Consider the following 14,695-nt stretch of genomic DNA (forward strand, 5'->3'; position numbering starts at 1 on the left):
CCAGTCTTATACTAATTTAATGAGAGAATAACACTAACTTTACAATTTTTTCTAACATTTCATGAACTCTCCTGAAACTCATATGAATTTTCTCCTATTCATTTGTTTTCAATCAAGGGTTGAAGTATCAGATGATCCTGGTCATCTCAGGCATGCAGTATCGCACTGGAAGGGACCGGTAATTAGCACATTCCTCGGCACTATACCATTCAGATACATGGTAGTTGGTCACACCAGTACAGTGCCAGCACCAACAATGGTACCATGGATTGGTAAGGTTTGGTAAGGGTATGGTAACTGCCAGAACCATACTGGTCCCCAACCAGTACAGCTACATGTACCAGTACTAGATCCTGGCTTTCGATATTTTTTTCATCTATTTCCTAGTCAAGAACTTAACCTCCACCAAATATTTGCCAAAGTTTAAATTTCTAGTCTTAGCAAGTTAATTAAAAATCCCGAAGTAGAAACACAGTTTGCGAGTTTATGACTGCATTTCTGCAGATAGTAGATAGCTTTATAAAATCAAAATCATGCATAAAACGTGTCATGTAGATCAGTCTAACTTAAAGAATGAACATAAATCTTATATTGAAAGACTCCTTGTTTTTTATTTTCATAGTGTAGTATTCGGCTAAAAAAGATAACTTATCAATAATGCTCAGTCAGCTGTAAACATCTGCAAACTCAACAAAATGGCTGATTCTTTCAGCCTAAAGGTAGAATCTCCAAAACCAAAATTTTAATTCATGGGCTAACTCAGATAATAAGAGTCAATAGAAAGCAAACAAAATTGTTTGTGAAAATTAACCATTGACCCACATCATTTTTTTGCAGTCATATTTCCCTATGTTTTGCATAGTTTAAGTTGTGATAGAGGTTTGTGAAACTTGAATTAATATCAGGAAATCATTTTGCAGATTTTTAGCAGGTCTTTTATGAGACTTAAATTCTAAACATCATTTTTCTCTTTATTCTAACATGACAATCTGTGACCAACTTAAACATGATAAATATTTTGAAAAGCCTTTTGTTTTAACAAATGTTTGCCGAACCAGTACTGAAGGGCATACCAACACATGGAAATGGAGAGGAAAAAGGAGAGGGAGGGAGAGGGGGGAGAAGAAGAGGGAGAGGGAGAGGGGGGGGGGGGGGGGGGGAGAGAGAGAGAGAGAGAGATTGAAGGGGGGCTCTCCTGGAGGTGCAGATCAAACCGTAGCCAGGTCTGGCGGTCATAGTAGGGGAAGGATGGGGTTTGGGGGAGAGGAGGGGGGGGGGGGGGGTGCCGATCGCGAGCAAATCGAGCGAAGGAGGAGGCAAAGGGGATGGAGTGGAGATCTGTGGTGGGGATGTGGGTTTGAAGGGTTTCGAAGGATGCGTGGGGAGTGAGGGAGGCAATCGCCAGCGGATTGAGTGACCCTCGAACTGGGAGGGGGCTTTTAAATGGGTCATTTAGCAAGCTGATAAAGTGAACCATTCCGTTCCCCATCAGTTTGATTCGATATGCACCAAATCGGGTAGTCAAGAGCGGTACAGTGAACCATGATGTTAATGATAATATGTGTATTTGTGATAGCTTAAAAGTGATAACTTTTTAAGATATTTAACTTGCAAATGTTATCACGATGGAGTATCTATTATCTAGTTTTCTATCTTATTGCATAACAGCTAAATTTGGCTACGAAAAACAAAAAACAAAAGTTACAATAATTATCATTTTGGCTTTTCTAAGTAAGCCCCATTCATTGATCATATTTGGCTTTCAATTTGCGACGGACTATGGATCTTATCTTTCATGCACTAGATCCGCATTTACTTGTTTCCTCCTCAATTCCTTTATACTTCCACTATTTTTCTCCACTCTAATATAAACTCACAACTCATGTGAAATTGTGAACACTCGTTATTCAACATTGCGGCACAAAGATTTTACAGCCTTAAAGCAAAAATTCTAAACATGTTACATGATAATAGTAGAGATGCTTCAAAGGAATGCAAAGAAGAAGAAGAGGAAGAAGGGATGGGAAGTCAGAAGTACAAGGAGGCATTTGAAAAGCTAACTAAAAAATCAATAGCAAAAAATTCTCGTAATAGAAGAAGGCTGAATACTAAAACAATCCACACAATGTACCATTAGATATAAACCATCGTCCTTAAGCATGCCTCCCCATTAGTTGATATTTTGGGGGAAATGCATGTAATAAAAGATTTCCAACAACCGCAAAACGTTAGAGAAGGTTAATCTTTTCCAAATATTTTTTTAAAAGCCTTTATATTAAGATCAAAATTACAATCTAGTTCCCTCTAATCTGATCCTCCTCTATCACCTTCTGAGGTTAAAACACTACGACCCTACAAAACAAGAGCCAAGATATTCAAAATCCTCAAACATGAGGAGAATATTAAAGGGAAGCACAAGAATGGTTTGAAATGTTATCGAAAAGAAAATTTATTGAAAAAATGTGCGTTTAAAAAAAAGGAGTGGAACACTATAATCTCCCACTGTGGATCAAATTCATTATGTTTTGGCCGTTACATAGGCAATCTCTAGTAACCTTCTAGTTTTAGAAATACAAAAGACCAAAAGAAAAACCATGTTCCCCTAGAAGGATAAGGACTGAAACCACAAGTAAAGAAATAGAAAGGGAAGCACTAATTAAATTTCGACCACAATGTAACTCAAGATGTAAAAATGCATGAACCACTCAAAAACTTAATCCAGTTGTCTCTACATCAATAAATAAAATCTAGGATTTCTAAACATTAATTTTATACTTCAAACCTACATATCCAATAAAATATATCAAGAGAGAGGAAGAAATCCTAAACCTATTCTATTATGTTAGGTTTAGTAAATACTAAATAGTTTCCCTGGATCACGTGGTTGAAAGATGGCAATTTCACAAGAAAACGGAAGATACATCAAACTGACATCGAACTTTGACAAGGAATAATAACCCTATTTGTGAGCATCAAGTGGTTCATGACTCCAAAATTATCAAGTATTTACTTAAAATCATTGAGTAGTCATTTAATAACTAATACAATTCATTGAACCATGGGCCCGATCTGTAGTGTGAACATTTCATTTAACTTTAGGGTGACTAATACCAGCCTGCTCCAAGTGAGTAGTTCCTTGGTTACTTTCATTTGGAAGGCAGTTGTACTGCACCTCATCAGTTAGCTGGCCTATTTCATGCATTAAAATGTATCCCAAGCAGTAGAAGATGCCCTAACATGTGTGATGAGTCATATAGTATCATCTTCTATGTAAGCTTTCCTATTTCTACTTTCAACATCCTCATAGCTTTTCATGAATCGGGAAAAAAAATGACCACATTAAACAATAAACTATTCTCTTCTAGAAACAATTTTAAACAGAGTCATAGAGAATAAAATTTTTTGAAACATCAAGGAAGACATGTTACAGGTCAAAGAAGACATCAAGAATATCACCTATGATCATAAAAACAAAATATAGGTCCAAAATTAAAAATCAATTGCTTATTAAAAAAAAAATGCAATATAAACAATGTAAGGGAAGAAAGGGATACAATAAGACAGAATATAACACTCACGATAATAGCTGGTAAACTGCGCTTGGCCTGGGACTAAAGGCAATAGCAGTTACTGCTCCAGTGTGTCCCCTCAGGACTGAAATTGGTAGTCCATCAGGTAAACGCCACTGCATTGATAAGACAAAAAAAATATAAAACAAGGAGAAACGAGACAATGCACGGTAATCATGTTTCACAAATTGTGCCTCGAAAGGTTATGGACTTACAACTCTAATAATGAAATCATTTGAAGAAGATGCTACCAACGCATTATTTGAACTCACAGCCAAATCAGTAATGTCACCCTTCATAACATAAGAATACAGAGTTTATTCACTGCGAGGAAAAAGAAAAGATGTTACGGTTGAAGACTCACTTCATGTCCGCGGCAGCTGGTCAGGCAAAATGCAGTTTCCATTGACCAGATCTTTACAAGGCGATCGTCTGAACCAGTAATTACATATCGCCCTGAGCGATCAAATGTAGCTGCAGAAAAGAAAAACCAAATGAAACTGATAAAGTAATACTATGTAATACTGAATTTAATAATTCTAAAAAAAAAATCAACTGGAGAATCCAACTAATTCGAAGAAGAAAAAAAAAGAAAATAACAAGAACAATGTACAACATGTATCCTATAATAGAAGTCAGAATATGGATTGAAAAAGAGGTAACAAACAGTGGTTTCACCAAATTGATTAAAGCAACAATAAGTTACGAGCCTCATGTTTAGTGTAGACATCCAGAGCTGTGCATTTCATATATGATAGCCAAAGAAAACTAAACAAGACTGAACCACAGAAAACTAAACAAGCTGTATGTTTCAGTCTGAACCAGTCCAAACTAAGCAAAACTACCCCATACCACTTGGTACGGACTCATAACGCCCAGTTACAGGTGGTACCATAGCTAGGACTGAGAAAAATATGTTGAGAGCCTATCTCGGTACAGGTTCTATACCATATCGTACCAACCTTACCATACCGAACCAGTAAAGTACTGGTACAATTCCTGAAATCAGTTTTGGGACCTTGAAAATGTCAAAACTGATTCGCATGCTGAAAGTAAAGTACCAGTAGCACCAAATTCATCCTAAAATCACATGCTGATCAAAAGCTTAAGGAAGTGTAATAGACTGGTCATGAGAAGAAAATGTGTTGTACCCTAGTTCCAATAGGTAAACAAGAAAAATTCTATGAAGAGGGAAAAGTTATCAATATTTCATGACGTCATAGCTTAATGTTATCAAGAAATATTTCCTCTATTTTGCACTACGAATCCCATGTTAATTTTTTATTTTTTATTTTATTGTGTTCATGAGCCAGACAATGCACCTTACAAGGTCACAAGCAGGGTTCGCAATATTGGTACAAGACCCCGCATCGATACCATGTTGATATGGTATCAGCACGCCCAGTATAAAGGTCGGTTCGGTACCAGTAGGGAACAATACGCCTGGTACGGAATAGTATGTACCAGTACAACAAACCTTGGTCACAATCTTCAATTCAATATCCTCCAGCCGCATGCGAGTGCACCACAAAGTACAAATCTCGATCTGTTACATATTTATGGTTTTACTTAAAAAAAGTCTCATGCTAAATTAGATCTAATTATACATTCAGATTCTGATCTCCCACAGACTCTTCAAAGGTCAGCCATAACATATTCCCCTTCCTTAAGGTCAAGCCCCCCTATCACTCCTTCAAAACAGTAAACTACGTTGGTTGATATAGAACTCTGCACCATGGTTTACACTCCAACATAGCAATGAGCACCAATCAAATAGAACATTTTGTCAGCATCAAGCAACAACCACTAAAAATCTAGTCAAAAAGGCAGAAATGTCCATAATCATCACAAGGACATCTGATGAAATCAAATAAATTTCAATACAGAAATAATTTCAACACTTGCTTTAAAGATCGTCAAATACAAATGTTGCTCCTTAATCATGGTATACCGTACCGTAACGAACCGAATGGTACCGAATATACCGAACCGTACTGGTTCGGAACCGGTACCGATACCGGTGGTGTACTGACACTCGGTACGCCAAAAGAACCACGTACCAACACTATGCTAGTGTGGCACCGGTACGGAGTCCGGTACGCCAAAATAGAACATTTTGTCAGCATCAAGCAACAACCACTAAAAATCTAGTCAAAAAGGCAGAAATGTCCATAATCATCACAAGGACATCTGATGAAATCAAATAAATTTCAATACAGAAATAATTTCAACACTTGCTTTAAAGATCGTCAAATACAAATGTTGCTCCTTAATCATGGTATACCGTACCGTAACGAACCGAATGGTACCGAATATACCGAACCGTACTGGTTCGGAACCGGTACCGATACCGGTGGTGTACTGACACTCGGTACGCCAAAAGAACCACGTACCAACACTATGCTAGTGTGGCACCGGTACGGAGTCCGGTACCAAGACGGCGAACCTTCTCTTTAATTGGTCTAGATGAGACAATGAGACAAAATCAGACACATAAACAGACCCTATGCTTTTCTCCAAGCATCATAAAAACCAAAAAAGAGAAAATTTTCAAACTAATACTTCTAAAAGTTGAAATAAAGATTAAAAGATATCTTTCCGAAAGGAAAAAGTAGATAGCTTTTCATGCAGTGGCTTTACAAAAGTAATAATGATTCATCAGAAAAAATCCAAGGCTTGACCAGCCCAAACTTAGGCCATAGCTCACTCCAACATGTTTTTCTCACCCTAATCCCCTGCAGAAGCTTTAGTTCAAACCCCAATACTAAAATAGCCAAAATTCCATTTCATGTCAATAGAGGATGTTACTCTTGTTACTGATGTCACTTATACAGAAATCAGGAGTTACCAGATCCAAACCCATGTACTACTTTGCACAGCAAAACTCAGTAGTTCTCTGTTCACTCACAAAAAAAAAGGTGAAACATTTTGCATGGAATATATCATGAAACTTCAACATACGCCTCCAATTTTCCATAAGAGGATTATACTATCAACTGTTGTGTGGCAACAAATACTACCAATGCTGCATCGGATAGGGTTGGTTGAAGTGGTAATTGAACTGGTGCTTTCAAACACTAAAACCCTAGTGGCAATGCAAAAAAGCAAGGTAACAGCAAAGTGTCCTGAAAACATTCCAAAACAACATAATCAATGAACGGCATGAAAAGAGGTGAATAATCCCACATGCGTACATGAGTGGAATCCTTTATCTCATTCAGAATTAATAGATTCCAAGCTGGAAATTTAAATCAAGTCACATGTGCATGCTCCATGATGAAGAAAGGAAATTATAACTGCAACACCATTACCCTTGTCTCAATGAAAAAATTAGTAAATATAATTAAGACTTCGGAAAGAAAGCTTTACTGCCTAATAGATTAGATAAAGAACAAGCCTTGTCTCGTTATTTTGGGAAAAGCTTCACAAAGTAAGTTCTGCAGTTTATTCCTATCATAAGCATGATATATAAGCAGCTGAAACAACGATAAGAGAGGCCTTGATAACACCATGGCCTTCTTGGACTGCCATTGTTTTTAAAAAGAAATAGTTGGAATAATTTATTTACATCATAAAAAGTTAAGCAGCTCCTTATCTCAATAGACATAAAGTTGATATAAGATATACCTCACATGCATCAAAGAACAGTATATATTGCAAATGCATTTCCAAATTATAAGGGAGATGCCTAAATAGAATTGTACCTATTGCAGAGAAAAGTTCGCATCAGAGAATATCTCAAAGTCCAAAAGAAAACATGCAAATTCTACACAAAGCATAAGAGCACTACCACAATAGACAGCATTCTGATGTCCCCGTACTTTTTTTATGATTTGCATCTTTTGCACTAGAGTCAATGGTTTAGCAATGGCATAGCATGCTGCACGAACAGATGGAGCACGATGATGTTTTGTGAAACCACCACCTATCTCCCTCAAGCTTAACCCACGCACCTGATCAGCCTGCATGTGTGGCCAACGCAGATAACCAGGCAACTTATCGGTTCCCTTGTCTTCTTTATCCCTATCAGCTGAAATTCCATATTGGGTACAAGATTATAGAGAGAGAGCGAGAGAGAGAGAGATGGTCAACTGAAAACAGATACCAAAAAATGAAATGAAATGAAAATGAATCAATTGATAGTGCAAGTATCATTCCATGACAACAGATGAAACATGCTCTAGCATATCGCATCAAAAAGATACAGAACATAAATATCACTTACATCCAAGAAGAGAAAAGGAACCAGAACCCAGGAGTGTGGGAACATCAGCTGCATTTGGAAGACCTCCACCAACCATGCCATGCAATTGATGGGAAGAATTAAGAATCAATTGCTTCAAAAGCTTTACCAAGTGATCTTTTCCGATGTGAGGGTACCTACAAAGCAGCATTTAATCAAGTGGGAAAATGGTTCAAAGTGGGATAATTTGCTCATCGGGATGATAGAAATCATGAGCCTCAAAAATTCCTCTACGATGTAAAATTTACAAGATGCATATCACTGTCCTGGTACTGCTAGAATAATGTCAATAACCAGGGCATAATTAACAAACAACAATAGCCTATTAATCTACCAAAGTAAGTACCGCGATAGGAACATAATTAACAAAATCCAGACATGAAGTATATCACTCGTTTGATCAATTTATATTTCTATCTATTTTATTATATTGTACAATTCAACTCTTAAGTTCAACTCTACCTTCATCAGACTGTCTCAGCAAAGGTCAATCTGATGACTCTGATCTGTTTAATATTAGAAATAACACAATGACTCTATTTCAGAAACAGATAAATAAAAGAGAGGTGGAATAATAAAATTATCATCTTCTCTCTTTATCCAAACCCTTTCTGCATCAAAGGGGAATTTGGAAGGTTGCACCTTTGCTGCATGGTAAAGCAGTACTCCTTAAAGAATCACTTATTATTTAGTGTAATAAATATATCAACTAGTTCACCTTCCCTTTATCTATAGAAAGAAAATAAACCTTTGTCATATTGTTTTGATGTAAGAAAAAAAGCTTGGTTGTATTATTTTGACGTTACAGCATTGTATAAAATTAATAACATGGACTAGGGCATGTTTTAACGCAATGTTTATATAGAACAATGCATACACAAGAAGATAGTGTGCTTATAAGAATCTAGCATGTACTCTAATATTCCAAAACATAATGACTAGTTACCAACAATATTAAAGGTATCAGCAATAGCAAGCATGCAGAAGTTTGGGATCAAATACAAAACCAAAGAAAGAGTAGCTTTAGAAACTCAAGAACATTACGGTATCAAAGACCTAGGCATTGAAGCAACTTTTCAGTTTCACAATAAAAGTTGCATGAAATCCCAAGTGAGCAGAGCAGTCTATCCATTTAATTAAGAACAAAAAAAATAAACAAATTAGAGAATTTGAAGTTGCAATTAACATCACAGTTTGTACCTCTCAGCCAGCTTGAGGTAGCACAATGGGAGTGACACACCATCATCATCTTCATCCCCACTCCGTAAACCACTTCTTGAATACCAAGCATGGTATCTTCTCGGTAGAAGCTGATGCTCCAAAAGCTCATTCCAAAACTGTCCATATGTCCGATTAAATGGCCCAGCTGATAGAAAATGCATTATCAAAAAGTAGACTTCTCTGAGGTCAATATCTACATCAGCCTCTGTTGGGAGGCTTGCTGTCATTTCTGGCTCCACAGGATTGACCTTCTCACGCACCTTCTTGTTAAAATTCAAAGATGCCATACTGGCAGAAGATGCATCACCAGAAGGTTTGTATTTCCTAAGGGCCATAATTAGTGCAACACCTGGAGTTTAAAAACGGAACTGTGGATTTAGCATAAATGAGATCACTTTAAGCAGAGGAACCTCAGTAAAACAGGGTAGAACAGCAACATCTCAGGAAGGTAGGTGAAGTGAGCATTAGACAAATTCAGACAAAGACAAAAAGCACCACAAATATAATTTTTACCAAAAAATCAAAGACAGATAAAAAACATCGAGTATAAAAAATTCAAAATCAAAAAAACAAAAAAAACAGATGTGTTTTACAATCTGAAGTTCAGCAATGTCAATACACAATTAACAGAACAAGCAATTAGTTGCTCTTGCAAGTTATGTTCCCAAACAGTTGACCACAATAAGCCGATATGAACAGAAGAAGAAGCACTCACCCTGTTAGTCTTCAATTCTTGGGTATGCACGGACCCAATTAGTGATGCAGCCTTCGCAACACAATATCCAGAAAACTTAAATATTGTGATGCTGAGTATACCAAAGTGATACAACAAAATGAAATAACATTTGGTCGTCCATCTAAAATTTCTAACAAGTGGTGCTGTGGATTATCAAATAAGTCATAACCCAATTAGGCAAACATGGAGAGCTATTGTACTACTCATCCTCAAATTAGTTCTAGAAACGAGAGAATGTACTTAGCAAACTTATGACAAGCAGAGCAAGTTGGAGTTAAAGGAATAATGCCAAAACCCAACAAGTATTATACCCCATAATTTATTACACTGGCTATGGAGCTCTTTATTTACTTGTTGAGTTCAAGAATAAGTCAAATGAAAATTGGACCAGGCCCAAATGCATCTACACCATATAGTTGAAGAAAAAAAATGAAAACATGTACTTTCTAGAACCAACCAGACTAAACTTATTTCTTGTAATTTGGACCTACTATGTAACCTGCAAAGTGTCCAACCAGAGTAGGCTTTTGACTGAAATTCTTGGCTTTCATCCCTCTTTGTGGGTCAAAATCAAGCAAAACTCCAGGCCATCCAGAAAAGATGGCAGCTGTAGTTGTTCAGCAGTTCCTATATCAATAAGTATCTTGAATAGCCACCCTGTTTCACTGCCAACCAAAATAATGAGTTTTACACAGTTCAGCACAAAACAAATCAATGGTTATGATATTACCTTCATGTATTTACTTTGCAAAAGTGGAAAAACGTAATGTAATTTTTAGTTGAACAAATGATGAAATTATCAACACTTATAATCAATTTATATCCAACTACAAAAATTAGCATCATCAAATATTTTGGCAGAGACTTTAGCTTAAGAGAGGCTAGAATTCTCATCTGCCAATGAAGGAACCAAGCAGCAGCAGAAAGATTTGAAGAGAAAACTCCAAATATCCTTGATAATGGCCATGAAGAAGGCATGAGAAGGAACCATATGAAAGAAAGCAATGGGTGATGTCTATAGCCCTACTGGTGGGCCAAAAATCATTGATATCAATCTCCAAAAGGACTTCATGGACTGATACGAGACAATTTATACATATTCCGACTGTACAGACCCTTTACTATGCCAACATTTGACTAGCAATGTACATTCCACGGTATGCAATAGCGCGTATCAATAGCTAAATCATTGTGCAAAATCCAAATCTTTGCAAAGTGTAATACAATACATAATGACAATGAGAAGCAGAGAGTGATATTAGAATTTTTGCCAAAGTATATTGGAACAACTCAACCATATCCACCCAGTTTAAAATGCCCACATTTTGGGCAAGGCCTAATTTGTTATTGCATGAAGTATACCTTAGGCACAATGGAGACAAAATGAAACAGGCAATGTTGGAGGTTTGAACCTTGAATTATCTAACATCAAAGCCCTCGAAGAAACAGTTAGTCTATTCTTCTTCTGCAAAGTAATCACATTGAAGTTACCGTTAATCACATTTAGGTATCCTCCAAAACACCGCCAAGGATCCAAAGAAACAGTTAATGGTGAAAACATCCACGGATAATTGCATGCAATTGTTAAAAAGAAAAATTAAGCCTCAAAAGAAGATTTTAGATGTGCCATCAATGAACCAAACACACTCAAACAATGATGAAGTCTTTAGTCCTATCAGACCCTACATTACTGATGCATACAACTTGCAAGAAGCAAAACTATAACCTGATTATCAACACATCATCCTGTATCAGAGAAGACTTTATTGCTGCTTGTTTAGAAAGTAAGGACTTCATGAAGAAACAAAGCAACCAATATTGCCTATATTAGCTTTGCTTCCAGAACAATATTTGCCTGATCCTTAGAGGCTGAAGTCACATTTAATTTCAAAACCATGTGGTCTAAACTGAGGACCAGGGGGTTTTCTAGCCTACATATTGTTTAAATATAACTTACCAAGCAAGTACCCTTTCCCCCCTCATAACCATGTCACGTTCAAGACTACTATCACTTTTAAATTTTGCTAGACTTCATTGAGACTTCTGAGCAGATTTGTTAACGATCTCCATAGGAACAAAGAGTTTGATATAAGAGGCGGCCCAAGGAAATGATGCACATACGGGTTTATGGAGCGAATATAAGACTTGGAAAGGCTATCACTAGGGTTACTAGATGCACATAGGATATTGAAACATGAGCCTGTCGTAAAAGCCTGGCCTTTTCTATCCCACTTTCAGGCCTTATCAATTGTGAGAGGAGAATTCACTCTTCTGTGGTGGAACCATAACCAAATGTCTTCATGAGCCTAGATGATTGTCAATTTGCTGGATTGGCAAGCCAATTTATTTTGTACATGGCAATCCCACAATATTAAGCCACAGCCATCGAGTTGGTTAGAGTAGCCACTGACATAAATTGATCTCTGCAAGGAAGACGAGATGGAATATGGAGAGCAAACCAACCTTAAAAAAATCTCGTGGATCCAGTTTCAACTGTTTTTTGTTCACTGCCCTCCTAAGCAGGAAAAGATCTGCATCAATCCCGTACCCAAACCGATTCCCTTTTGAAGGTTCCCTAATATAACCTTATACAGCATGTCGGTCCTTTAATTAATTTTTAGTTAAAAAAATAACAGTTCTCAATTGTCCAAAATTTTATTCGAACAGAATAACATACAGTTAGACAATTTACACGATCCACCAGTGGAGGAAACTAAAGCAAACAGTGTAGAGGTAAACAGAATGCTCAAGAAAGTCGAACCAAAAAGGCAAAAAATGAAATCTCTTCTAACCCTAAATATATTATAACTCATGAGACACAATAGTACTCAAATGAGCCAGAACAAGTAACCAAACAAGAACCCAAACAAAACAAAATCAGAAGAAAACAACAGAAAGAAGAAGAAAACAAGAGGGTTAATAAACATTAAAAAAAAACTCACATAGGATTCACGATTCCTCCAGCAAGAGGTCACCCAGATGAGAAGTTTCCCGACATACGGAACACTCTCGCTGGCTTCCGAAGCCCAACAACTCCTTTATCCATGCAGCATTCCTCGGCGGCGCAAATCAAAGAAGAAACACCCACAAATCCCACGCTTCGGAGCCAAGAAACCCAAGGAAACCCCAGAAATTCCAAGAACGGCGAGAAACCTTCCCAAGATCAAAACCCGGGAGATCGAAAACCACTGGATATCGATCGAGTCGCGGCTCCCTCCACCGCCCCGAGGCAGATAGATCTCCCGATGGGGGAGGCGAAGGACGGCGGGGAGGAGGGCCGAGTTCTTCCCAACGGCTCGATGCTGGTCATCGATTGAGAAGCGCGAGGGATCGCGGGGTTGGGGAGAACCGAGGACGGCGAGAGATCGACGATTCGGCGCGCGAGGGAGGCGAGGAGGATATCGTGGAGGGAGCTCTCTCGCCTCTCTCGGGTTCGGGTTTTTCTTTTTCTTTTTTTTTGTATTTTATTTGTCGCCTCTTTCTGCGGGGGCGAATCGAAGGGGAAGCGTTGTTTTTTCTTAAAGGACATGGGATCAGGGCACTTATATAGGACTTCTAAAGATAAATAAAGATAAATAAAGATAAATAATTAATGGCCGTGAGGTTAAGCTATGATTTGATGACTTGTTCTTGCGTGCACCAGCCTATATATTACTTAGGCCCTGTTTGGGGGAGCTGTTGGCAGTAGAGCTGTTAGAAGTAGAGCTGTTGGAAGTAGAGCTGTTTGAAGTAGAGCTGTTATAAAAAGCTGTTTGCTGTTTGGTAACTACATTCGTAAAGTGCTGTGATACTTTGTTTTGTGTTTGGTAAACAAACTGAGAAAGTACTTTTGTATGACAAAATTACCATAAAGGACATTGCATAGTATTATACAACAGAACATAATAAAACATAACATAAATTAATACATAAATATACGATATAGTATAATATTATTGTAATATAAAATAATATTATGTTAATATAGCATAATAGTAATATAATTATTAGAGTAAATTAATATTTGGTAATTTAACATAATATTAAATTATTTAACATAACATATTAATATATTATGATATAATGTAATATATATTATATTTATAGTATAATACAATAATAAAAGTATAAAATATTATAATTGTTAGTATAAATTAATTTCTCATAATATAACATAATATAAAATTATTTAAAATAACATATTAATGTATTATAATGTAATGTAATATAATACAATATTTAGAGTATAATACAATAATAAAGGTATAAAAAATTATAATTATTATTATAAATTAATTTGCCATAATATAACATAATATTAAATTATTTAAAATAGCATATTAATGTATTATAATGTAATGTAATATAATATAATATTTATAGTATAATACAATAATAAAGTTATAAAATATTATAATTATTAGTATAAATTAATTTTCCATAATATAACATAATATTAAATTATTTAACATAACATATTAATGTATTATGATATAATATAATATGATATTATATTTATAGTATAATACAAAAATAAAGGTATAAAATATTATAATTATTAGTATAAATTAATTTTTCATAATATAACATAATATTAAATTATTTAACATAGCATATTAATGTATTATGATATAATATAATATGATATTATATTTATAGTATCACACAAAAATAAAGGTATAAAATATTATAATTATTAGTATAAAATAATTTCCCATAATAATTTTTCATAATTTTTCATAAAATAATTTTCCGCGGTCCAAGGGCTCTTCTTCATGGTCCACGCTCGAGGAGGACCTCAGCGTGGGCCGCGAGGTTGATGATAAAAAAAAAACAATAGATTGATTCTGGAAGGTATGGAAAAGGATTAAAATTTTTTTTTCTAAAATGTGGTTGAAGAGATGCATACAAAAATTGAAAAGAAAAATACATTTTCTTACGAAAGGG

At 36.0% G+C, this 14,695-nt stretch overlaps 1 protein-coding gene across 8 annotated transcripts in view; it reads right to left on the reverse strand.

Moving 5' to 3' along the window:
* The window catches only part of LOC103704651 (uncharacterized), a 30,190-nt gene extending 16,930 nt beyond the window's left edge, over positions 1-13,260 (reverse strand). Inside the window, exons 1-9 of one of the 8 annotated variants that reach the window (XM_088713801.2) lie at positions 12,712-13,242; positions 10,261-10,434; positions 9,013-9,382; positions 7,795-7,949; positions 7,523-7,599; positions 7,360-7,449; positions 3,934-4,043; positions 3,785-3,862; positions 3,579-3,685 (exon numbers count right to left, since the gene is read on the reverse strand). In XM_088713801.2, coding sequence (XP_088569927.2) covers positions 3,579-3,685; positions 3,785-3,862; positions 3,934-4,043; positions 7,360-7,408 — 344 coding nt within the window. In that variant the 5' untranslated portion in view covers positions 7,409-7,449; positions 7,523-7,599; positions 7,795-7,949; ... (1 more) ...; positions 10,261-10,434; positions 12,712-13,242. Of the gene's footprint in view, positions 1-3,578; positions 3,686-3,784; positions 3,863-3,933; positions 4,044-7,196; positions 7,242-7,359; positions 7,600-7,794; positions 7,950-9,012; positions 9,383-10,260; positions 10,464-12,711 lie in introns of those variants that run through there. The other 7 variants (XM_088713802.2, XM_026803673.4, XM_008788022.6 and 4 more) reach the window with 7 other exon arrangements.
* Between the last annotated feature and the right edge of the window lie 1,435 nt (positions 13,261-14,695).

Source organism: Phoenix dactylifera, chromosome 17 (assembly GCF_051530095.1).
Source record: "Phoenix dactylifera cultivar Ajwa chromosome 17, Ajwa_hap1_PhDact_Kaust_v1.1, whole genome shotgun sequence".
NCBI lineage: Eukaryota > Viridiplantae > Streptophyta > Magnoliopsida > Arecales > Arecaceae > Phoenix > Phoenix dactylifera.